The sequence below is a fragment of the Astatotilapia calliptera genome, chromosome 3 (assembly GCF_900246225.1).
Source record: "Astatotilapia calliptera chromosome 3, fAstCal1.2, whole genome shotgun sequence".
Lineage (NCBI taxonomy): Eukaryota > Metazoa > Chordata > Actinopteri > Cichliformes > Cichlidae > Astatotilapia > Astatotilapia calliptera.
In genome coordinates, this window is record NC_039304.1 from 49266928 (window position 1) to 49293191 (window position 26264).

The 26264-nt window shown below is 39.1% G+C and overlaps 1 protein-coding gene and 1 long non-coding RNA gene across 2 annotated transcripts; both read left to right on the plus strand.

The window, feature by feature from the left end:
• The first annotated feature begins 3214 nt into the window (after positions 1-3214).
• On the plus strand, positions 3215-4160 carry LOC113013526 (uncharacterized). The gene is made up of 3 exons (XR_003270839.1): positions 3215-3275; positions 3431-3516; positions 3903-4160. It is a non-coding gene; the product is annotated as an uncharacterized LOC113013526 (long non-coding RNA).
• Positions 4161-21639: 17479 nt separating this feature from the next.
• On the plus strand, positions 21640-23165 carry LOC113015511 (low affinity immunoglobulin gamma Fc region receptor II-b-like). Its single transcript, XM_026157503.1, has 4 exons — positions 21640-21683; positions 21911-21970; positions 22358-22624; positions 22897-23165. The coding sequence occupies exons 1-4, from the start codon at positions 21653-21655 to the stop codon at positions 23163-23165; spliced, it is 627 nt and encodes a 208-aa protein (XP_026013288.1). The 5' UTR covers positions 21640-21652.
• Positions 23166-26264: the final 3099 nt, after the last annotated feature.

Here is a 26264-nt window from a genome sequence, read left to right on the forward strand (position 1 = left end):
TATATCTAAAGTGGTTACAACACTGTCAGGCCGACTGTAACATCACTGGTCTGGTTCAAATCATCTAGCTGGCCAATCGGTCTTTACTTGGCACTTTTTTTACTCCTTCACACCTAAGACTTTCTCTTGCAGACACCTTTGTGTAACCCACCTCCTCCCCATCATCACCCCTCCTATGTCACTCGGGCTCCACCACCACCACAACCACCAGGGGTTTCCTAATCCCTATCACTGATAGGAATCCATTATGCTGTGATGGGCCATTGGAGTCTAACCACCATTTTTCAGACACTGAAGCAGTTCCTTGCTCCACCCACAGATAAGCTTCAGTGTTTCAGTTTCCTAAATTGACACAAGATCAACTTGGTTACTGTGGAAACTACTTTAGTAAAGTTAAATGATTACATTAATTAGCATTGAGTTGTAACAGAAATAGTAGAAAGTAGTAGTGGTAGTAAAACTGCTTTAGGAACAGGAAGACAAACAAGAAGACGCCCCTGCTCTCAGTTTTCACACTTAGTATTCAGTCTGCAGCACGACATCATGGTGTTCAGAGCTACCTGCATCAAGCTGTGTGAGTACGGTCTTACATCCGCAATAAAACTAAGCAATATAAAGTTTAAAGGTACTGATGCTTTTAAAATGTCAGTAATTATTAAGATCATAATAAAGTATTTATTTTAATAGATAGCTCTTTAATTCTCTTCAGTGATAACTGTCAAGATCCTGCTGTGTGCACATGATGACAACGTTGGTGAGTCCCAGCTACCTGCTCACTGATATCAGTATTTATTTATTTTTTTGCAATTGTTTGATGGAGAAGTAGATAATTTAGAAATTAGATGTAGGACATGTGTTCATCCCTCATGTATATTTGATACATATTTGCCGTTATTTTTATCTGTTGTTATTTTGTTCTGTATAGTTTGACAACATTTTTATTAAACAATAAAACTGAACTGAATTTCTCCTTTTCCTTATCTCAGGTGCAGTTTTTCTTCGTGTTCTTCCAAACAGATCACAGTTCTTTGAATATGAGTCAGTAACTTTTTACTGTAAGGGCGTCTCTCATTCTAATATTGTACATAAGCTGAGAGGGAAAATGAAATCATGCAGCTACACTAATGAGAAAACAGCAGCGGGATTGTCCTGCTTTATAAAAAATGTTTATACAGACGACAGTGGAGAGTTCATATGTGAGACTGGAGGAGGGGAGAAAAGCAACATTATCAACATCACTGTTACTGGTAAGTTTCCATTTAGTAAGCAATATGCTGTAATAATCAAGCACATCATTGAATAGATTTATACATGTTGGTTTTCAGCTGGTCCTGTGATCCTGGAGAGTCCTGCTGTTCCTGTGATGGAGGGAGAAGCTGTGACTCTGAGCTGCAGGAACAAGACAACTTCCTCCAACTTCACAGCTGAGTTCTACAAAGATGGAATCCTCATCAGGAAGAGCTCCACAGGATACATGACCATCGGCAGAGTTTTAAATTTTCATGAAGGATTTTACAAATGCAGCATTTCAGGAGCTGGAGAGTCACCAGTGAGCTGGCTGAATGTCACAGGTCAGAACACATGAGAATCAACAAAGTTTTAAAATAAATCCCATAGATACATTTGATTGCTGTCATTCAAATCTGTAGCTTTTTGAAATACTGTGGAATTTCCAGTGTGCAGTATCACTTTAAGGAAATGGAACAGGTGTACTAAACTTTCAGATACCCTCTGACTGATTTTCATCTTCCTGTTTGACCTTTTTGTTTTTGCTTTTTTTTCCATTTTTTTCAAAAGATAAATTAAACGACTTTATTCATATTTACAAATATATCTACAGATAGTTCCAAAAAGGAAAGCCATCCTGCCACACCTTGGATTATTGTCACTGTTTTATTGGGTGTTGTGTTGGTGGTGGGGGCACTGCGTCGCTTTGGGAAAGATTACTGGGACAGAGGTAAAGAAAATAACAAACATTACATTTCATGTAGAATTTTGTGCTCATTCTTTTAGCAAAATACAAAGAAATAGCAGTGGCTCATAACTTTTTCATAGGACTGTTGTTGTCTAAAGTTTTAAAAAATACCTTTATTTTTTCCATGTTGTTCACTGGTGACGTTGTTTTTCTTCCTTGTACTATAGCACTGCTCTATCTGTCAACTAAGGTGCGTACTTCAGATTCAACAGAGCGTCAAACAGGTCAGAACACAAACACTGTTTAATTACCCATGTGTATGGCATCCTGCAAAAGACTTAACTATGCAAACATAATTTAACTTGGAACCTATAAAGTACTTTAAACCAAGCATTAACAGTCACCACACAGGAAAGACAAGAACTATGTATTAGAATGTGCTCTTAATTGTTATTGTATTAATAAATAAAAACTTGTGTCCTCTTGACCAACATGAAATAAATACTTGGTTAAAGTAATATACAAGATTTTTAATTGTGAAAAACAGAAGCTAAATGTCCTGACGTAAAAAAAAAAACTCTGTTTAGACTATTTTGTCGCAAGACTGTTGTGATGTTTTATGTTGTTGTTTTTTTAATCACAGAGGCCAGTGCACCAAATGCAAGCAGAGCAACATACGCTACTGTAAATAAAAACAGGAAAAAAACAGGTAATGTCATGTAAATTATAGTTATCTCCTGTTAAAAAATAACTTATTAAGTTTACACTAACAGAATTTAAGTTGATATAAGGTTTGTCGCAAATTTGATGTATGAAGTCAAACAAGACTTGTTTGTCTGGTATTGCCTTACTCTTTCTTGTGATGTGTATCTGTTATTGCTAAATGTGTAGGCGGTGGTGAGAACATGAGTTTCCTGGACTTGTGCTTCAAATAAAAACCAATAACCAATGCTAATACAGTTCAGGCATGTATTTTAGACGCCCATCTAGAGTGAGAGGTGTGAATTTGCTTTGTACAGCTCAAAACTAAAAGTTTTGTATTGAAATTTTGTATTAAGTTTATATAATAAACTATAAATTAAACAAAACAAGAATAGGAACATGATATAATCAATATTCAATCATCTTACTCATTTGGAAATGACAAAAACAATGCATGTAGCATAAAAATGTATAAAACTGCAGGTATTGCCTTATATGTATATTAGGCATTTCGAAAATGTCAAATTTGACTTCATTGTTTTCAACATATTGATATCCTCTCTTTACTCTCACTCTGTGTCTCCTTTAGATGAAGATGGATTGTCTTCTGGACCCTGTTACTACCTCGTAGAACAGGAGTACGCTGAAGTAAATGAAGGTGAGACTTGTTATGACTTGTTAAAAGCCATTTGTATTCAGATCAACCACTATTAAATACATTATCAATTAACTTATAATAATGTAAGGCAATATAAGTGTTTTATTGAGTAGAAATTGTTGCTATCGACTGATTTAATTCTGTTGTCAAAACAGAACCAGAAAAGTCCACTGCAAGAAGAACTTCGTCACATGTCTATCAACTTGTGCCAGATGACGCTTTTTATTCTGTATTACAAGAGGTAAGACTGAGGCAGTGGTGTTATATTGCAGATAATATGTGATGGATACTAAAGAGTGGACAGTTAATACAGATTTCAATAGATTATTACTTTTCAAAAAGTACTTTTAATGTTGGCAACTTATTTTACTGAAGTTATTTTACTGAAAGTACAGGCTTGGAAATGTATTTAAAAATAAAGTAAAAAGTAGCTCCTCATTAGGACATTTGAAAAAAAAAACCCCACAAAAACAAAAACAGTTTGTGTGTTTGCTGGGCTGATAGAAACGCTGCATTTGAAATTGCCTGCCACTTAAAGATGCTAGTTCCTCTTCTGTAGGGCTGGTTAGATGCTGAAGCACCACAACTGTGTATATGTTGTAACTAATTCCATCTCTTTGTGTGCAGTAAGCCATGGTTATGGATAAACCAGTAAGATTGTACTTTGCAAAAAGAAATTGCCTGGAACGGGAAAAACTGAGAAACTGCTGCAAATCCAGTCCACCACCCATGATCCTGCTGCTCATCAGAAGGACCAGAAGCAAATAGGCAGCAGTTCAGAGAAGGCCAGCCTGTTTCACTACTGATCATCTTAGAGTGGTGATAAGCCATTATCCTGATCATCTGATTGTTATGATGTCTGTGTTACATTGTAGATGCCCTGTAAAGTGGCCTAACCCTACATGGACTAAGGTTATGCAAGGCCTAATGTATTTATTTTATATTTTGTGAAATAATAACTAAAACAACTCTGGTCTTTCAGGAAACATTTGTATTTTCTGTCTGGCTCAAATGGCAATGAAGTTGCAAGCATTTAAAGAGTTTTTGTAAAATGGGTCCACCTCTGGACCCATTACTCATTTCACTTTTTTAGTGAGTCCAAATCCATTTGGCCGTATCAAATGACATAAGAGGTCTCACTACACACACAATGGCTTGCAGTTATCTATTTGTAAAAAATGTTTGGAATCATGTATGATTTTCGTTCCACTTCTCACGTGTGCACCACTTTGTGTCGGTCTTTCACGTGGAATTCCAATAAAATTGATTCATGTTTGTGGCTGTAATGTGACAAAATGTGGAAAAGTTCAATTTCAATTTCAAGTTCAGTTTTGATTTAATCATAAGGTCTTGTATCTATATTTGTTCTGTACTTCCTGTGTGCTTTGCAGGGTGCAGAGAGAAAGAGTTGATGAAGGAGGAGCGTTAAACAGCACACTCACGTGTTACTTGTTTTCATGAGTGAAAAAGTAACACAGGTTACTTTAGATAGGTTTAGTGTGCATGTCTATAAATTGTTGTCTTGCATATGTTCAATTAGATCAGTGGTTCCCAAACGTTTTTTGCTAGGCCCCCTGCGCGCACAAACATATCCTCCAGCCACATTGCGGTTTATTTCACACCTCAAACATTTAGTAAACAATTAAGCAAATACAAGTAATCTGCAATAAATTAAAGGTAGTAATAAAATAAACTACTAACTCTTTTACGCTACGTCCACACCTACAAGTGTATTTTTGAAAACGCAGCTGTTTCTATGCGTTTGGGCCTTTCATCCACACGTAAACGGTGCGCCGAACCACCGAAAATTCAGGTTTTTTTAAGACTATGTGTGGACGAGGAATACAGAGTTCGTCACGCAAAGTCAAAGGTATGTGCCTTTTTTCACAGGCAGGGCAAAGCTATGAGCTGATTTTGTCTCTATCTGTGCACCATGTTATTGTTTACATGAAATGAATTGCAGAATGACAGATAGAGACAAAATCAGCTCATAGCTTTGACCCGCTAAGAAGCGTGTGTGCTTGTACAAAGGCCGTTCAGCCTCGGGATTTACACTCTGCCCGACATAGATATGACAACATGTTAGCAAAAAGGATTGACAAATGCATAATTTATTCTACAATTCATTACTTAAGCACAGTGTCTGAGGAGGATGTGCGGAAGTGCTTCAGGAAGGTGAACGCACGCAAAGCTACTGGTCCGGACGGGATTCCCGGCCGCGTCCTCAAGTCATGCGCGGCTCAGCTGGCTGGAGTGTTCACACACATCTTCAACCTTTCCCTCTCTCTGTCTGTAGTCCCAGCCTGCTTCAAAATGGCCACCATCGTCCCTGTACCCAAATCCTCCACCATCTCCTCATTGAACGACTGGCGACCTGTAGCCCTGACCCCCATCGTGAGCAAAAGCTTCGAGAAGCTGGTCAGGGACTTCATCTGCTCTGCACTACCCGACTCACTGGACCCTCTACAGTTCGCATACCGCCACAACAGGTCCACTGATGATGCCATAGCCCTGACACTACACACTGCCCTGTCACACCTGGAGAAGAGAGACACGTATGTGAGAATGCTGTTTGTAGATTACAGCTCAGCATTCAATACCATCGTTCCCTCGAAGCTGGACAGGAAACTGCAGGATCTAGGACTGAGCAGCTCCCTCTGCAGCTGGATCCTTAGCTTCCTGTCTGACAGACGCCAAGTGGTCAGACTGGGCAGCATCACCTCATCCCCCATCACACTGAACACTGGTGCTCCACAGGGGTGTGTACTGAGCCCTCTCCTGTACTCACTCTACACCTACGACTGCACAGCCACTAACAACTCCAACATCATTGTGAAGTTTGCGGACGACACTACAGTAGTGGGTCTTATCACCAATGGTGATGAGACGGCTTACAGGGAGGAGGTCAGCGCCATGACCCACTGGTGTCAAGACAACCATCTCACCCTCAACGTCGCAAAGACAAAGGAGTTGATAGTGGACTTCCGGAGGTGCAGAGAAGTAAACACCCCCATCACCATCAACGGCGCTGCTGTGGAGAGAGTGAGCAGCTTCCGGTTCCTTGGTGTACATCTGGCTGAGGATCTTACGTGGTCAGTACACACAAACAAAACAGTGAAGAAGGCGCAGCAGCGCCTCTTCTTTCTCAGGAGAATGAAAAGATTCGGCATGAGCCCCCGCATCCTCAGGACCTTCTATCACTGTGCCATTGAGAGCATCCTCACTGGATGCATCACCACCTGGTACGGCAACAGCACCGCCTACAACTGCAAAGCTCTCCAGCGAGTAGTGCGGTGCTCTGAACGGATAATTGGAGGTGAGCTTCCCTCCCTCCAAGACATCTACAGGAAGCGCTGCCTGAGGAAAGCGGGGAGGATCATCAAGGACTCCAGTCACCCCAGCCATAAACTGTTCAGACTGCTTCCATCAGGAAGGAGGTTCTGCAGCATCCGGTCCCGTACCAGCAGACTGAGAGACAGCTTCTTCCATCAGGCCATCAGACTGCTGAACACTTCATAGACACCTCACCTCCACTACTGGAACTTCAACATTATGCACTACATACTGTACAGTAATGCCACTGTTTTGCACATATTCAACTATGTATATTTTTATATATTATTATTGTTTACTCTATTTAATTAGTAAAATATGTGTACACACACACACACACACGTAGGAAAATATTTAGTATACAGATCCAGAAATGCATATACTATTATATATTGTACATATATTTATTAGTTTCAGATGTAGCCATTCTTGTATTTTGCTTGTTTACATTATTGTATTTTGCACAACTCTGTTGCTTCTGAAGCTCGCACACAAGAATTTCACTCACATGTGCTGTACCAATGTACCTGCACATGTGATGTGACAATAAAAGTGATTTGATTTGATTTGATTTGATTTGAGAATTCTTAGTTGTCACGCATCTTTTTCGATGCGTGTGGCTCTTGTGGTCCTCCATACTTTAATATGCTGACACTGTACCTTGTTCCACTAAGGAGTAGGGATGGGTATCGTTTAGGTTTTATCCGCTACCGGTGCCAAACCGGTACTTTTGAAACGGTGCCGGTGCTTAAACGGTGCTCAAACCGTTTAAGCACCGTTTAAGTTCTCCATTCTTTAGAATGGAGAACACAAAATTGGTCCAAAAACCTCTCATGTTCAGCTGTTTTTTTGTAAAAAGATAACAATGTTAGCCTTTTCTGCAACTATGGGGCATATATGGTATCACTCTTGGCTGGAAGCAGTGCTTAAACAATGGAAAAAACACAAACTTTGTCCAAAAACCTCTCATGTTTAGCTGTTTTTTTTCACTTTTTCTTTGGTCATTTTAGCCTTTTTGGCCAGGGTGAAGGGAGTATCTGCCATCAAACAAGAAGACAGCTGCATGTAACTATGATGATGTTTGCTAGTTCACCTTACATGCATTAATGTAATAACATGGTTAGCCTACTCAACGTAAATTACACACGAACAACATTAAGCTACTCACGCAGAGAAGAACGGCCGCAGCTGCCATCATCATTTCTGCTACACTGGCAGGGCTAGGGGCCAGGACGCTCCTCTTCGGGTTTTGGGGGGATCTTGCTATCAAATACGGCGCATTTCTTGGCTTTAAAAAAAAAACACGCTATGCGTAGCCAGGTGTTTCATCGGATTTGAGGTGTTAATTCCTTTGACAGTATCACAGTATCAGCTTAAAGCACTTGTTGCAGGCTGCTGAGTTTGCATATTTTGCTGTGAAGTACAGCCAGACTTTTGACTGCTTTGCCTTGGACATTTTTAATCTGTAGCTCTGCTCTAAAAGAAAGTACGTACCTGACCCCGACTACCTCGGAAACATAAAATGATTGTCTAGAATCTAAAGTGTATCACAGCTCAGGAAAAAAAAGCACCGAAATGTGCGCTGCTTTTCGGTCTGGTTACTACCGTTTATGTCAGAACCGGTGCCATCATGGCACCGTATACCGGTACCCATCCCTACTAAGGAGACTGTTTCTAGTGAAAAAAGACATTCCTGCAAAGCATGATGGGACAGAAATATTTGTGTGAACATGCTTAAGATGAAAAAAAAAAACAAGTCAGGGTCTGTGAATGATTTCACTGAGCATAAAATAATCAATTTACTGTTCTGAAATAGAAAATGGTAAGATTTTAGATGATGCTATATTTAAATGAGTTGCACTTACTTCAAACTTAATGATTGATTATAAATATTTTATAATTAAATAAATCCAGTTTGTGCTACAAGAATTTTATTGTCCATTCATGAACAAAGTGGCTTTAACTCAAAATATGTTTTTTTTTAGGAAGAAACAACATAAACAACAACAACATACTGTTCACTTGATGACCACAGATCATCACATAATGACGAAGCTTCTGGTATGTTGCCTTCTAGTGTTTACTGCTGACATTGCTGCAGATTAGTGATGCGCGAATCATGAACGAATCGTTCAATACTCGAGAATCACTTTACTGACTCATGAATCATGATTCACAAGGCCAACTGACTCATCCCTGTTGCTGTTAACAGGAATATATCTAGCTTATAATTAAAATTGTGGAGAAAAACACAACATCCAGTATCTTAACAAAAAAATTTCTGCTCTGAACTGGAAGAAAAAACCCTGAGTAGAAGCTCACATCAAGAAAATAACTCCTCGGTTCACAGTAGCATCGCTCCGCTAACATGCTAACAGCACATTTGAGCTACTCACCCCCTCCCTTCCTGTGCTGAATCGTAGCGCGAACGAATCACTCACCCCCTCCCTCCTGGCTCACAGCTTCTTCTTCTTCTTGGTTGGCAATCCATGTTAATGTGCATTACCGCCCCCCTGGCTCACAGCTCAGTGGACATTTAGATGAGAAAATATATATTTAACACATTTAAGGAAAATGCTAATAAAATAAAAATAAACAAAATAAATGTTTATTAAGCAATTTTGATAGGAAATCTGCCGGGACCTCTGAAGGCCGGAAGTAAGCGGATTTGAAATTGGACTTCAGTTTTGCGTCACCGCCCTGGCTGCCTATCGAGCTGGTGGGTAGCAGATATCGCCGAAAACATCGGAGCACTTTTGCAAATATGTGATGTCTTGATAAACCGAGCAGATATGTGAAGTTTAAACAACTACATTCTCGCCTAAAAATATCTTAAAAGTTTATTTACCAGAAACACAGAAAGAGTAATAAGAGTAATATTAAAACTTAGTAGCGACAGCCATTGTTGAAAACTGGAATTGTCTGGGCAGCACTATGATTTCTCAGCATGTTTTTACATACTTATCTACAGTGTTGGGACTAACACGTTATTAAGTAACGCGTTACAGTAACTACGTTATTAGTCAAAGTCAAAGTCAAAGTCAAAGTCAACTTTATTGTCAATTCTGCCACATGTACAGGACATACAGAGAATAGAAACTTCGTTACTCTCAATCCCTAGATAAAATAGAAAATGAACATTTAAATATAAGAGTGATTAAAAATGCAAGTAAAATATTTTAAAGTAAAAAAAAATTAAATAAATATAATACAATTTTACATATAACAAGAAAGCTATACAATATACAATATAAGGGTAAATGACATTGAGTGCAAACCAGGCAGAGTAGTGCAAATAGGCAAATAGTGCAAATGGAGATTTAGTAATGTACGGTATGAGATATTGTAACACAAAGTCTTATGAGGTAATGGCAGTCCAATGCTCCACAAAGTGACTGGTAACTGGTGCAGGCCAGTGAGTGAGTCAGAGAGTGTGTGTGTGTGTGTGTGTGTGACAGAGTTCAGTGAGACCGTGGAGGAGAGAGGGGAGAGGGGGCAGAATCGGGAGGGAGTTAAGCTTCCTGACAGCCTGATGGATGAAGCTGTCCTTCAGCCTGCTGGTCCTGGCCTGGAGACTCCGCAGTCTCCTCCCCGACGGCAGCAGCTTGAAGAAGCTTTGCATTGGGTGCGTGGGATCAGCCGCTATGCAAAGGGCTTTTTTAGTGAGACGGGTGCTGTAAATGTCCTGGAGGGAGGGGAGAGAGACACCAATGATCCTCTCTGCAGCTCTCACTATGCGTTGGAGGGTTCTATGACCGGACGCATTGCAGGCTCCAAACCACACAGTGATGCAGCTCGACAGGATGCTCTCGATGGTGCCTCTGTAGAAAGTGTACATGATGGGGGCTGGTGCTCCTGCTCTTCTTAGTTTGCGGAGAAAGAAGAGACGCTGCTGTGATTTCTTGGCCAGTGCTGTGGTGTTGTACGTCCAGGAGAGATCCTCTGTGATGTGCACACCCAAGAACTTGGTGCTGCTCACTCTCTCCACAGACGCTCCGTCAATGGTCAGAGGAGCATGTTGGGTGTGCATTCTCCTGAAGTCCACAACAATCTCCTTCGTCTTCTCCACATTCAGAGAGAGATTGTTGTCAGCACACCACGTGGCCAGGCGTCTCACCTCACTTCTGTAGTCGGTCTCATCCCTGTTGCTAATGAGACCCACCACCGTTGTGTCGTCCGCAAACTTGATGAAGAGGTTGGAGCTGTATGATGGAGTGCAGTCATGGGTCAGCAGAGTGAAGAGGAGGGGGCTCAGCACACATCCCTGCGGGGCCCCCGTGTTTAAAATGATGGTGCTGGATGTATTATTGTGGTAACGAGCACGGTAACTAGTTATTATGCCAAAATCAGGAACGCGTTAGTCGTTACTGGGATTTAGATAGGGTCGTTACTCGTTACTTCGTGTGGTGGCTATCGCGGAGCTTCCACAGATTCAGTAACATTGGCAAGTGGTGGAGGTCAGCAGGTGGATGAGAGAAAGCAACACGTTCTCGGGCTGGAGAAAGGGGACGCAGAAGGAAAAGAGACCCGAGGCGGCCGCCGGTCCAAGTGTGAACTGAACTTCAGGTAAGAAGTTATGACCTGCAGTCTCTCTGGGTCAGATATAAACCAAGTTTAGGTGGAGTTTATTTTCGTTATGCTGACTTTTTCCGTACTGCGTGCTAGCTAGCATGACGGAATTTCTATACAGCTGGGTGGGTGCTATGAAGTTAATGATGTTGAACTTTATTTTGTTCATAAGTTATTAGAGTTGCCAACCGTCCCGTCTGGTATTCAGAGAAAATATTACGCGTTTCTTATTGAGGTGAAAAGGAACAGTTTGTCCCGTAATTCAGCTACAATGGAAAAGGCACAAAGCTGGAGTTATTCTGTGTCTTTGCTGCACAGCTGCCTCTTATTCTCTCATTCTCCCCCCTCCCTCTCCCGTTTCTACTTCAATCATGAAAACTGATCAATGATCAGCTGATCGGCTCTCTTGTTTGTTTATCGCCCACTTTGCGCCGAAAGAGGAAACCAGGGGATGTCGCGCCAAACAACAGCAGCACGTTTAAGCTTGATCAGCTGTTGTTAGAATTTATTTAATATTAATTTCTAGTATCAGCTGATGTTTGCCGGAGCCACAGCTGCAAAAAAGCTGCTGGTCATGATATGGTTTGGTTATCTGGTGAGAGGGAAACATGAAGATGAAACCAGGAGATGTCCTTACTGAATCATCAGAGCTGAACAGGTGATGGAGAAACAGGTTTACCTTTTAGGTGACATGAATGAGTTGAAGGGAAGTTATGAACTGTTTCTGAGAGACAAATAACACCAGGATCCTTTTTTAGGTAGCTGACAGCTGGTAACTGTGCAGGGGCGGGTCTAGCAAAGTTTTGCCAGGGGGGCCAGGTAGGGCATTAACAGGGAGAGGTGGGCACAAAGAAATAGTTTTCTATCTTATTCTCATTTAAAATGTCTAGCTTTTAAAAAATAATTATCTGAATCTTACAACAAACGATTGATAGATTGATGCATATATACCATCAAAACAGTGTACATCACTGTCACAACAGCGTTTGTTTTCATTCAAAGGCTTTATAATTTTTCCTATAATGGTGGGCCAGTCTCTAGTCAAAATGTCCGGGCCAATTTTCTGTCCCAGTCCAGCCATGTATGCAGCTCATCTGCAGTTTGGTGTTACCTACATCTTCCTATTCAGAAGGCAGAATTTCCGAGTTCTGAGTACAATCGAAAGCACCACGACTGCAGTTTTTGTGTTGGATGTAAAAGGCGCACATGACGCTGTGACGTAGGCTAGAATCATGGCAGCAGTCAATGACGGTCCAGGCGTGGGATTTCTCTCGTGGAAAGATGCACATTATCTTTTCCTTTCTATTGGTAGGTGGCACAGTGCACCTGTGGCAAGTAAGCAAGCTAGAAGACTGGCAAAGTTATGGAAGAAACACATTAACAAGAGAATTCTGAGTAAAACCAAAGTTACTTTCCCTAGTAACTAGTTACTTTGAAAGTAACGAGTAACTTGAAGTAACTGAGTTACTTTTGAGAGAAGTAACTAGTAATGTAACTATTTTAAAGTAACTTACCCAACACTGCTTATCTAGCTGTTGGTAAAGTTTGCACTCTGTAGTCATTACAGTAAGAAAAGCCATGACGGATCTGGCTTTAAGAAATTTTTGCTCACATTAAACAAAATTAAAATCTACTGTTATTTAGTATTAAACTGTTGCTTAGTAAAATGTTAAGTTGGCCAATAAAGAGTGGTATATACCCAGTGGTGTGTCTAGAAAATTTTTGTTGGGGGGGCCAGGTAGGGGCACAGATTTGGAGAAGGGCGGCAGATGTAATTGGCAGATAATGTTAAAAACAATTCTACCAACCGTTAACCATAATTCAATAATCCTATAAACCTAATAACCGAATGCGCTTTTAACTCTTATTAGAATGAGATTTTAACCACTATGGTGCAAAGTTTTTAGATACTGTGTTGATAAAGTACAAGAGATACAATCAATCAGTGTTTACTCAGCATTCAAGGACATCAATATTTGCATAGTAATATAACACATATGTTTTGGGCAAAAACATTTTTTAATATTAAAATACGAACATTTGTAACAAACAATTGACAAATTAGCCAATTCCAATGTAAAACTTTATCTGCCTGTTAAAAAAAGAAGATAATCTTCTCACAAAGTGGGGAAACAACTGAAAAGACTAACATTTGAATAAAACCTGAAAGCAAGTAAATACTTTCTATGCTGCCTTATGGTAAACTTTGGTAATATTGATCAAGAACAACACTGGCTGATGATGAAATACAGTCAGCTGGCATGGTGACACTGCCAGTATTAACCTGCAGGGCTGGACTGGGACAGAAAATCGGGCATTTTGACTACAGACCGGCCCACCAGGTATTAAAGCCATAAAGCCTTTGAATGAAAACAAATGCTGTTGTGTTAGTGAAGTACACTGTAACGCGTTACGTGTAATCTGATTACTTTTTTCGAGTAACGAGTAAAGTAAGGGATTACTATGGCAAAAACGGTAATTAGATTACCGTTACTTTCCCGTAGGAACGCTGCGTTACTGCGTTACTAAAACCGTGATTTTTTTTGCGAGAATGTCTCATGACAGTGACGTAAGCAAGTGTGACGTTTGTGACAACAGCTGTGTGCAGATCAACAATGGATCATATATCGAGTGTGGGAGAGAGTATGAGCATGCAGCGTTTAAAGCGTGGAAGTACTGACCTTACTTTGAGTTTGATTCCATAAAAAGTGACAAAAACATTAGCGTCCAAACATTAGTTTGGAATCTGACTGTTTGAGGCTGTGGACAGGTGTCTTTTATACAGATGATGAGTTCAATAAGTACATAAGATCATAAGTACTTATAAAGTTCACATGCTAACAAAAACTTCTGTCTGTTATTTACATGTTTAATTTAAAACACTTGTTGCTTCTGCTCTTTTTGCTTGTGCATGAATGGCGTTATAAAAAAACAAACAGCTGATGAAGCTCTTTCCTTTTAAACAGCAGGTACTCACTGTGGTCAACCATAAATGTATATGTGTCGCATTGCTTTGTTTTCTGAAACAGATGAACCAAATTTATGGTAAGCAGTGAAGTATGTATAACTGCACAATTTGGTACTGAGCATGTCTCTACATAAAATCTTATATAGTGCACAGGCTACATAAGCTGTGGCTGATGTCATACTGCAGCAGCAGCTATTCAGAAGATATACAGAAAATAGATTAAAACGTTTAGCTTTGATATATTTGTTATCACTCCTAACATGAAATTGATCTCTGTCTTTGTCTCGCAGCCTGTATCTGTTTGTCACAGGTATCTGTGTCACAGTTTATAACGAATGTGTAAAGTACCAATAAAGTTCACATGCTGTCTGTTATGTAGGATTCTAAATGAAACTATTTGTTTCTTGTAATCTTTTTTCTGAACGCCGTTCAAAAGAAAAGAGCTGCTGCATCTCAGTTCTTCTGCACAGCAGGAGGTCACTGTGGTCAACGGCTGATGTAAATGTGTTGCATTGCTTTGTTTTCCAAAACAGAGCTGTGAAGTACACCTGCCAAGTTTACTGGGCATGTCTCTATGTGAAGTGTGGTCTAGAGCACAGTCTGAGTAACTAGTGGCTTGTCAGCAGAAACTGTTCACTGAAGTCAAAGAAAATAAGACATTGTTTTTAGGTCAGAATGTATGTTGAATTTTTTCATTAAATTGGGTATTCGTAAGTTGGGGTTCCACTGTATAGGCTTATAAAGTCTACAAGTAAAAAACTACATTTTCCGCAAAAATGACGGCAGGTAATGGCGGACATGTGATAGTTCGCACTGATATCTATTTCAATGTAGCAAGGGTGATCCGATCGGCAAAGCGTGTTTCTGTTCAGTAAAGTCAAAGGAGATGAGTCAATTTTTTTTAGGTCAGACTGTGTCTTCAGAAGTAAGAAGAGGATATGATTAAGATGCTGAGAGATCATGCTCATCTCTTTATGCTTGACTTTAATTATTTATAGTAAGCTTATAATTGATAACCCAATAATCAATATATGGATAAAATTGAGCCTTCATTTTATCACGTCAATCCACAAACCAGACAAGTAAACATGACTTCGCAATAGGGCTGCCACAAACGATTATTTTGATAGTCAACTAGTCACCGATTATTTTCGCAATTAGTCAGATCATGCATCCATTGGACGTACAGCTTATTGCACCAGCAGCATGTGCTCTTATATAACTATCATTAGCTTACAGCTTTAAGTGTTTAAGATATGTGCTAACTAAAAATAAAGACAAGATGATATTTTATTAAATTGTAATGAAATCTGCAGATTGTTTAGGTGAAGTTTAACCCTCTGGGGTCGCCGGACGCACCAGCGCGTCAAAATCACATGACCAATTTAAGACGACACAGCTGCAAGATGCAGTAAGTCAGAGTCCCCATTTCAACTTGGGTCGAAAGTGCAGACTTCAAACTATATACCAGCTTTTGAATTGTGTCGATGGGCCACGTAAATGATAAAAAATACACACAATGCTTTTTTCTGACCAAAACAGTGGTGTTTACAGCGGGAAGAACGGTAAAAATGGAGTTTTCTACCGACAGCTCTAGCAAACACTCTCCGCCCAGTGTTGCCAACTCCTCAGTAAGGAAAATCGCTATTGGTTGTCCTAAAAGTCGCTAGAAGTCGCTAAATGACGTCATCGCCTAATTTGCATAATTGATCATGCTAATCTAATTGTAACCTATGTTGTTGGAGAGAGAAATAACATCGTGGAAGAGACATAAAGTGAGTAAAAAACGTCCTAAATGCATTTAGAGTTTATTTAGAACTACAAATTAAATTTCTTTTAGCAATTATTGGTTTTTTTAATGTCACAATTCCAACCCTGCTCCTTTACCTGGGCTTGGACCGGCAAAAGTGACCCGAAATAGGCACTGTGGTGGAGTTACTGTGTGTGTGTGTGTTTATAAGTAGTTTTAAACCTTGTGATCCACAAAACAGCATAAGAGTAAAAGAAGAACTGACTGCGTTACAGCACCTGCTGCTTGTTGAGAGTAAAAGCGATATGCGCTTTCACGTCTTTTTTTAGCAACTTTCTTTAGAAAAAAAGTCGCTAAGGGGTCTGAAAACTCGCTAAGTTGGCAACACTGTCTCCGCCGGCGAGTGAAAAAAGAAAAAGAAAAAACACCCCTTCCCTATTGGTGTTAGAGTTTACCATGTCAGCCAATCAAAAAAAATGATATGGCGACATGTGATATTTGGTTGTTTAGGGAGAAGGGGAAGTTTTTAGGAGTGACACCCGCGAAGGAAAGCAGGCGAGTGAAAGACACAGAGAGAGAGTTTTCATATGTGAGACATTAGTGACGTTTAGCGTGTTTGGAGGCTATAGTTAGTGTGTTGTGTAGTTATTGTTTTGTATTGTGTGTCAGTTATACTGCTGAATTTCACATTTGCTCTAAAAAAGCCATCAAAGGCAGATTCCAGTGTAAATGCTGTTCCCACATGGAAAACTGGACTGATGCACCTCCTGCTGTCAGACCTGCAGGGTTTAGGCCTGTGGTGTTCTCCTCTGTCTTATACTGAACACAAACTATTTTTCTGGACTGGCACAAATAATTTGTGTGCCTTCTTATTTGATGCAGCACACCTGATTGTTCTGTAAATAGATTTAAATGGCTATATAAAGGCCTGAGGCCTTGGCTGCATTTCCAGGTAAATAGTACCATATAACTTTGTTGTTTGCAATGTACAATTTCTATTTGCATTTCAAGTTGTAAAAATGATTTGTTGAACACGTTTGTGGGTTTTACAGTAAGAAATATAACTGTTTTCTACTCGGATTTTGAATTCTTTGTCTGAATTTAGGTCAACTGTGCTAATATAGTATACTAAAATGAAAAAATAACTCAAATTTCAGATATTTGAGGTTGTGCTGAAAATAATGATATCAAACAAGGCAAGAAAAACATATTTTAAAGGTGAAATATAGAGGTAAAATCAAAAGTATTTGTATATACATGCCTATATGTACATTATGCAAATGCATAATTCTTTATTTTTGTTGAGCATATTTCTTTTTTGTAGTTTCACAAGTTCTGGGAAAGCACTGTAAGATATACATTGGTGAAGACAAACAAGTAAACAGCCCTCAACTTTATTTCACGTCTGACTCATTATTCAACACTTTCAGTGCCTGCATATGTTTAGCTATCTGTCACTTCGTGTACCAGAACCACGCACGCAGGGGACAGAATAAACTGTTTTATGAAACTTTAAGCCAAATATCACACAACTATGTGAACCCGAAAGACAATATGTAATATGTGCCTTAGTGTGTTGAAAGTAAGTAAAGAAAATAATCTCTGCTCTTGCTCTTGATGAAGGCGGTCGCACTTTTCTCCTCTCCTCCTCTCCCTTAGCTTCCCTGCTTAGCCTCTTATGTCCTTGTCTAGTCTCGTGTTTTTTGTATTACTTTTCCCTGGAACATACTCTCACAGTCTGTTCTCTAAAACCTAAAAGAGGAATTATGGATTTGATCAACTGGTCTCTGAATGCAATTGACGCCCCTTCTCAACGAGAAGTCTGGGCTCGGGTGAGCCTGACTGCTGAAGATATCTACCTATTCGGAACCATGGTAACAGGGTTCTTGCTGATCGGAGCTGGCTTGGCCCTGACTTATCGAAGAATTAAGGAAGCGGAACCAGCTGTTCAAACCCCCACAAGGCTGCCCGCTGGGATTGAAATGATGGGACGAGGCGTGAGTTTCTCAAAATGGGTTCATTGAGTGCAGCACGGAGAAGATCTTGGAGAGGCTACGGCTGCTGTGAATACTCAGAACAAGACCTCTGAGTGAAAAACTGGATTACATCTGGAGGGGCTAGCTCGAACAACACCTTTGAGCGCAAATTCGATCATATCTTAGGGAAGTGCACTGCGGTCGTGAGTTCTTAGAACCTGCTCTTTGAGCAAAAAGAATGACAACATCACGGAACGTACATTTGGATAACATCATAGAAAGCTCACGGCTCTCCAACGGGAGATTGAGAGACCAGTGTTGGACTATTAGAACAGCTTTGAAATTCATATGAGCTCGAACTAAAGTAAAAAGCACCATCACTTCATGCGGAGACCCTCTCGGCGCCAGCTGCGGTCTCAAGGCTGGAGCCGAACAAAAAAAGACCCTGATAACGACTGTGTTTAGACTGTTCCTTCCCAATCCATGCAAGGCCACCTGGGTTGGCTGGAAGACTGTTTACTTAGCCTAGCAGGGTGAAGGACACTGTCTCAGCTGAACTATGGACACACACACATACATATACACTGATATGCACACACTCATCCCCCCTCCCTTTCCAAACGCCTTCGACGCTTATTCCCTTCCGATGCTGACGGTGGATCAAGGAGCCCAGCGCACAGGCTGCAGGCCCGGAATATACTGTCTAAATCGGCTGTCTCTCACCCTTTACCCTCCCCTGTTGCTTGCCATGTGTTTCTTTGGTGTATTAAGAGTTTTTTCATGTGCTATGTGCAGAGGTGTTTTTTTCTGTTCTCAAACTGATCTCCCTGTTGGAGCTCAGTCTGGGGGGAGTTATTTTTTTCTCCTTCTCTTTCCTCATGTGGTGCATTTTCCATTGTTATACCTCTCTGACCTGTCTTCCCCATGTGATGTTTTGTGTCATATATGTATGGTTGGAGGGTAAGATGGCGCCGCCATTGCGTGCAATAGGTCAGCAGCCTTATGAAATTATGAAATTTCGCCTTGTGGGACTAATAAAGGTATATCAAATCAAATCAAAATAATGAATTCAATCTTAAAATGTGGATATTATAATTATTATTTAGACATAAGTTCTGTTTTCTGAGGTCAAAAAGTATATAAGTGCCAGCTACAAGGAGAGATAGAGAGGTATATTAAGAGCCTCACCATACATCCCCATATTGAGGCCCTGCATACCAGCATAAAGGCATAGCTGAGTATCACGATATCAAGTTTGAGCTGTCTCTGAAGACATGGACTACTTTGATGTACTGACACTGTACCTGGCTCCACTAAAGTACAACCCTCAGGGGACTTTTTTAAGACTGCTTATACTAAAAACAGACATTCCTGCAAAGCATGATGGGATAGAAACATTTGTGTGCACATGCTTAAAAAGAAAACTGAACAAGTCAGGGTCTGTGAATGATTTCAGTGAGCATAAAATAAAAAGTTGTATTTACGAATGTTGTAGTTACTTCAAACTTAATGTTTGATTATAAACGTTGTATTAACAGGAGTGCAACTCTGCTTTGTTCTGGATTTGCACCTATAATAAAATAAATCCAGTTTGTGCTAGAAGAATTGTATTATCCATTCATAAACAAAGTGGTTTTAGCTCAAAATATGTGTTTGAGTGGGTAATTAACAAATACAAATTCCAGTTCAGTTGATGACCACAGACCATAGTGAAGAAGCTTCTCCTATGCTGCCATCTAGTGTTTACCGCTGACATTGCTGCAGGTGATGAGGAGAATGAACAAATTGTTTAGTGCAACCAGAAAATGCCACAACAACTGCAGACTTCTTAAAACTCCACCGTCTGTGGGTGTCTGAGTGAGCAAGTTTGTACATACTCATGTAGCTGTTGGTAAAGTTACTCTGCAAATCTGGCAAAACTTAAGCTTTTGCAAAACTTAGGATTTACTCTTATTCATCAGAATTATCATAATTACATTAGAACTTTGAACTTTTGAATTGTTATTGAACAGTTGCTTACACAGCAAAATTAGGTTGCACCACAGAGGTGCACAAATAAAGAAAACAATATACAAAAAAGGAAGAACAATATAAGAACACTATATACACAATTTGTGAGTTACAGGAAGCATTGTGTGGGTGTACAAGGGCATGTGTACATATAATAAATAATAAATAAGGCTGGAAGGGCTATGGTCATTGAAGATAGGGATGGAAGTTGCAAATCTGCCAAAATATTGCACAGGAAATGGCAGCAACATAATCAATAGCAGTGAGAGAATGATTGTACGGGGGAGGTCTGCTCACACTCTTAATTTGCATTACACTGAAACTGTTGCTTACCAAAATGTCAAGTTGCCCAATAAAGACTGGTATATACTCACTCAACTGGCCTACCTTCCTGCTTAAATGGATGTTAAAGTAAACAAAGGTGATACATCAGTTAACATGTTTCTAGAGGGTGTCCATCAGGTCAAACCCACTGGGGCCTAAACAGGGGACTTCTATGGTGTGTGCCACCAGGAGTTATCAGGATCATTTGGGTTCTGTGCATTACGCAGTGGGGCTTCAGTGCATTAAGTGTTTTCCACAGTGGATTTCTGCAGTGCTTGAAGGGTCGGTGAACACCTTCGGTGCTTTGTTGTGCTTCATCAAGCAGTTTTGCAATATGATATGGGGGAAATCTCTTGCATGGTTGGCAATGCCTTGTGCATAGTCTGCCGTGTTCACATAATTGGTAGATGTCACAAGAATGCCATAATCTAAGGTTTCCCACAAGAATGTTATGATGTTATTCCAGGGATCTAAGTAACTCACTGAACTTGTCTGTGATTTCAGTGTTGTATTCATCTACTATTCATCTTCATAGAAAAGCCATCCTAGCTACTGAACATTGCTGTTATGGGTTGCATCCTTCTCCTATATGCTCTTCCAGGCCGTCTCCAGCCTTGGTGATGCTGTCCTCATGTTGCCCCCTTGCCACTGAGAGTACACCTTGGATGGTTCTGTGGAGACCAGCTGGTTTATTCTCCTGCCCTTTGTCTCTCTGGTGTGTCTCTTCAAGTGAGTCTTTACTTGTGCAACTTTCTGCAGCTTCAATAGCTCTGATGCTACCTTTATCTTGGCCTCCATGCACCATATATATATATATACAGTGGGATGCAAAAGTTTGGGCAACCTTGTTAATAATCATGATTTTCCTGTATAAATCGTTGGTTGTTACAATAAAAAAAATGTCAGTTTTGATATGATAAAGGAGACACACACACAGTGATATTTGAGAAGTGAAATGAAGTTTATTGGATTTACAGAAAGTGTCCAATAATTGTTTCAACAAAATCAGGCAGGTGCAGAAATTTGGGCACCACAAAAAAAGAAATGAAATCAATATTTATATCAATACACACACACACACATATATATATATATATATATATATATGTATATATATATGTATATATATATGTATATGTGTGTGTGTATTGATATAAATATTGATTTCATTTCTTTTTTTATATATATTCTTTTATATTCTTTTATATATATATATTCTTTTATATATATGTATATGTGTGTGTGTGTGTGTGTGTGTGTGTGTGTGTGTGTGTGTGAGAGAAAGGGCTAAAACAAATAGTAGGCTGCAGAGAGACGCTACCACTTGTGACTGAAGTGGAACCCTGTTGGGCCTCAGTCACCACAGAAACAGAGGAAGAGGAAGTTCTGACAAAAAATATATATCTTCAGTTCAGTCTGACACTCACACAGTCAGCAGCAAGACAACATGGAGGTCAGATTTCCCACCATCAGACTCTGTGAGTACTGACCTTGTCTGTTTATAAAAAAAAAAAGATATTGAGTCTGCAACAGAGAAAGTGCATGCAAGGGAAATTAATATATCCAAAATGCACCCACATATTTGCATGTACTCATTTTGGACATTTGTAACTGCTCACTAATAAATGCATAGGACCTATTACTACTGATGGAGAAAAAATGAAAACATGTTAAACATTAAAACTGTCATTCTCAATCTTTTCAGTGAGGAATGTTCTGACTCTGTTGGTTATGGTAGTCGAATACAGTGATTCTCAAACATACTGTAAGTTTCTTTTAAAAAAAATTTGTGTGGATTTTTAGGTGTGTGGCTGCATGTTTGTATAATAGTGTGTGTAATAGATTTAATATATCTGTTAACAATCTGAAATTATTGTAAATTACTGCAGTTATTATTTTCTAGATAAAAATAGAGATACTACATAAACCTCTGAAACAGTTGCATATCTATATTTACCATAACAGTAAATATATATATGCATAAATGTTTATCATTTGAAAGCTTACATGCTTAATGTGTATACTTTTGTCTTTGTCTGAAAAAGTAAAAAACAACAACAACAATAAGAAGGCGCACATGTGCATTAACCTTAAGTTTAAGACTATTTTGTTCAAATTGAAAAATGAGTCTTTATTGGATTTTGTGTCTCAGATTCAGGTTTTCCTCAAGTTGTTCCGAACAGACAGCACTTCTTTCAAACAGAGCCTATCACTATCAGCTGTGAAGGGCTAAATGGGCTGACTGGATGGAGAGTGATGAAAAAGACAAAAGGAGATGTTAGAAGATGTGCTTCATTCTGGAAAACACCCACTGGACCTTGCAATATTATTAATGCATATACATCAACAGACAGTGGAGAATACTGGTGTGAACATGGAGAAATACAAAAAAGCAACTCTGTCAACATCACTGTAACTGGTATGCACATAAAAAAACTTATTTAGTCCATTTGTATTCTAGGTTTTCATTGGCAGTAAGTGATAATTTTTCTTCAGAAAATGCATCGTAACCTTAATAAAATAACACACACACACACACACACACACACACACACACACACACACACACACACACACACACACACACACACACATATATATATATATATATACTTATATATATATGTATGTATAATTTAAACAGAAAACACTTTTACAGACAAAATAACTGTCGTATTTCCTGCCATTTAAATTTAGAGGGTCATGTAATTCTGGAAAGTCCTGTCTATCCTGTGATCGAGGGAGAAAATGTGGCCTTGCATTGTAGAAAAAAGGATTCAACCTCCAACTACACTGCAAAATTCTATAAAAATAGCATCTCCATTGGGAGCAGCTCATCAGGAAACATAATGATTCCGACTGTATCCAAATCTGATGGAGGACTCTACAAATGTAGTATTGTCGATACTGGAGACTCACCAGAGAGCTGGCTTAACATCAAAGGTGCGCTATACCTGTGATACTTTTGTTTTAATTTTGTTTTAGCTGAAACTAATTATCAGACACCTGATAATACCTACAACTGTAGCATTTTGAGACTCAAGGCTTTCTAAAGTCAGATTTTGTAAAGAAAAACATATTTTTTTAATGTGATATTGACTGTTGTTTTTTCCTAGCTGGTTTTAATTGTTAATGTGGTTTACGTAACCTTTAGAATATTGTAAATGAAAATATATTTGATTCAACTGTTGAATAAGAATCACATTTCTGGCATTGGGCCACATTGGGCGGCCGTGGCTCAGCGGGTTGGGAAGCGTATCTGTAACCGGAAGGTCGCCGGTTCGATCCCCGGGCTCTCTGTCCTGGTTGTTGTGTCCTTGGGCAAGACACTTTACCCTACCGCCTACTGGTGTTGGCCAGAGGGGCCGATGGCGCGATATGGCAGCCTCGCTTCTGTCAGTCTGCCCCAGGGCAGCTGTGGCTACAACCGTAGCTTGCCTCCACCAGTGTGTGAATGTGAGAGTGAATGAATAGTGGCATTGTAAAGCGCTTTGGGTGCCTTGAAAAGCGTTATATAAATCCAATCCATTATTATTATTATTATTATTATTATTTCATTTCAAGGACATGGGCTTTCTCAACCCACCGGACTTATTGTGCTGCGCTCCCTTGGTCTCATGTGTTTGTTGGTGACTTGTCTTCTGTCGGTGGGACTGCCACGATATTGGAAACATAAACTGTCATTAGAGGTACTCAAACAGAAAAATAAAGTTTTATAAATTTTACATTTACATTTTAACTGTTCAGTTATAACAGACATCCTTCGTTAATAACCTTGACACAGTGCTAGTACATCCACAACTAACTTTTTTTGACAAAATTTCTGTTTTACTGCTTAATTAGTTACTTTAGGGAAAACTTTATTGATATCTACCTCATAATTGTCAATGTTCATAACCAACCAACAACAATGATTAACACTTTTTTCATTGTCTCCACAGACACCATATGCAATTCAACTTTATTTTTTACAATTATTATAGATGTTGTAAGGCTGTACACTTTTCTTACAAAGGCATGAACATTTTCACACTTTTTCCTCTTGTTTAAAAACTCTCAAAGTTCAAACCTTTGTAGAAAAATAAGTCCAGTATTATAGAATGAAACCAAAGATCAAACCCTGTTTTCAGGTCCAGAACATGGGAATAGAGCAGCTGCCAGAGAATTCAACATCAATGAATCAATGGTACAGAAGTAGAGGAAGCAAGAACAATGAGTTGAGTACAGTTTTACTTATCTGACTGTTTTGGTTCGTTTAATGCACCTTATAATTCGGTGTGCCTTATGGTCCGAAAAATACTGCGGCTTTGACCTTCCTTTAGTCTTTCCCGAAGTCCAACTTTTTTGTGCAATGGTCAGCATCTTCCTCTGCCTTTTGGGTGCAAAAGGTTTCATCGACATAGTTTTTGTTGGAAATTGCACACAAAAAATTTGCGAAACAGCAAGGCCGCGAGAGGTGAAACACGTTATAGCGAGGGACCACTGTACATAGAACTAAACATTAAATCACATCTCCTCTCAGTTATAGTTTCTGTTAATCCTGATGATCAGACTGCTCTAATGTGAAAACCAGAAAATGGTTTTGTAGAACATGTTTTAATGTTTGTTCCTTTTAAGATTGTCGGAGAGTGTCTTCTGAGAGAATACAAGTGTTCATAAGCATTTTAGAATCAGACCTAGAAATGCACAGATAAAAATGACAACATGAATCCCTCAACAACAATGTTACACCATCTAAGCTAGCAAAGTCTTTACTAATTATGTAAGATGGTCATTTTATAAATAATGGCATATATAAAATGGAAGACTGCATTTGAACCTTTGCTTTTTCACATGTTGCTTGAATGCTCTCTGGTGTGAGACAGTTTGTCTAACTAAATCGTTAATAAATTAGACGGAAAACTGAATTATTTTATATATTTGTGTATAAATCTAAAAAAACAAAATCAAACATATGAATGCTAGATCAAGCCAATGCAATCTAAATTCTAGTTATTACATTATCAACACACAAAAAACAAACAAACAATAATTAATAAAAAAATTAATACGTTATGACTAGACATCATGAAGTGTAATTTGTAGAAACAATAAACTGGTAAATTAAAAATTAAGGCACAACTTTTAATTTGAGGTTGAAAGCTATAATTCACTAGGGCAGTTCCCTAGTGGAGGTTTCCAGTATGTCACTGACTTCTCTTTAGAACTTAATTAACTTAAAGAAGAGAAAGACAATTATTTTTACATTTTGAACCAGCATGCAGATCTTAACTGTTTGAAAAACATTTTTCTACAAATGCTACTGAAAAGTTATATAAGCTAATGTGAGTTTTTGTAGATGTCTGATTATTTTATTTTGTTACACTTTATTTAGGAAACTTTTTGTAAGAGCAGCAGCCTAATCAGAGAAGCCCAGACCTCCTTCTACCAAGCCACCTTCTCTAGCTTGATCATGGGAACACCAAGGCATTCTCAGACCAGTGACAGATAATACAGTCTCTCCTGGTTCTGCCCCAGAAGAATTTTTATTTTTTTTATTTTATTTTTTTTTAATTTTTAAATTTTTTTTAATTTTTATTTTTTTTGTTTTTTGTTTTTTTTTTACTTCCAACTAAAAAAAAACTACTTCCAAAAACATTCAGCTTTGATATTAATGAGTTTCTTGGGTTCATTGAGAACATGGTTGTTGTTCAATAATAAAATTATTCCTCAAAAATACAACTTGCCTAATAATTCTGCACTCCCTGTATGAAGGAGTAGTGGCTCTACTCTGAGCCAATCCTGGATGATTTAAGTCCTTATCCTAACTTGGAAGAAGCCAACCACCCTTCCATGAAAGCTCGTGTATCTGTGATCTTGCTCTTTTGGTCATTACCCAGAACTCATCACCAAAGGTGGGGTGTAGAGTGAGCAGCAAATCGAGAGCTTCACTTTTACACTCAGCTCTCTTTTCACTACAAAGCTGCAGTCACAGCACCAATTTGTCTCAGTCTACCAATCTCCCGCTCTCCTCTTCCCTCACTCATGAACCAAAAGATACTTAAACTCATTGGATGTCT

Excerpts from the sequence above, each read along its gene's own strand:
- LOC113015511 (XM_026157503.1), top strand. The coding sequence starts at position 21,653 with ATGGAGGTCAGATTTCCCACCATCAGACTCT. Across the intron at positions 21,684-21,910 it reads ATTTCCCACCATCAGACTCT|TGAGGAATGTTCTGACTCTG; the intron begins GTGAGTACTGAC and ends CAATCTTTTCAG. Across the intron at positions 22,625-22,896 it reads TGTCAACATCACTGTAACTG|ATTTAGAGGGTCATGTAATT; the intron begins GTATGCACATAA and ends CCTGCCATTTAA.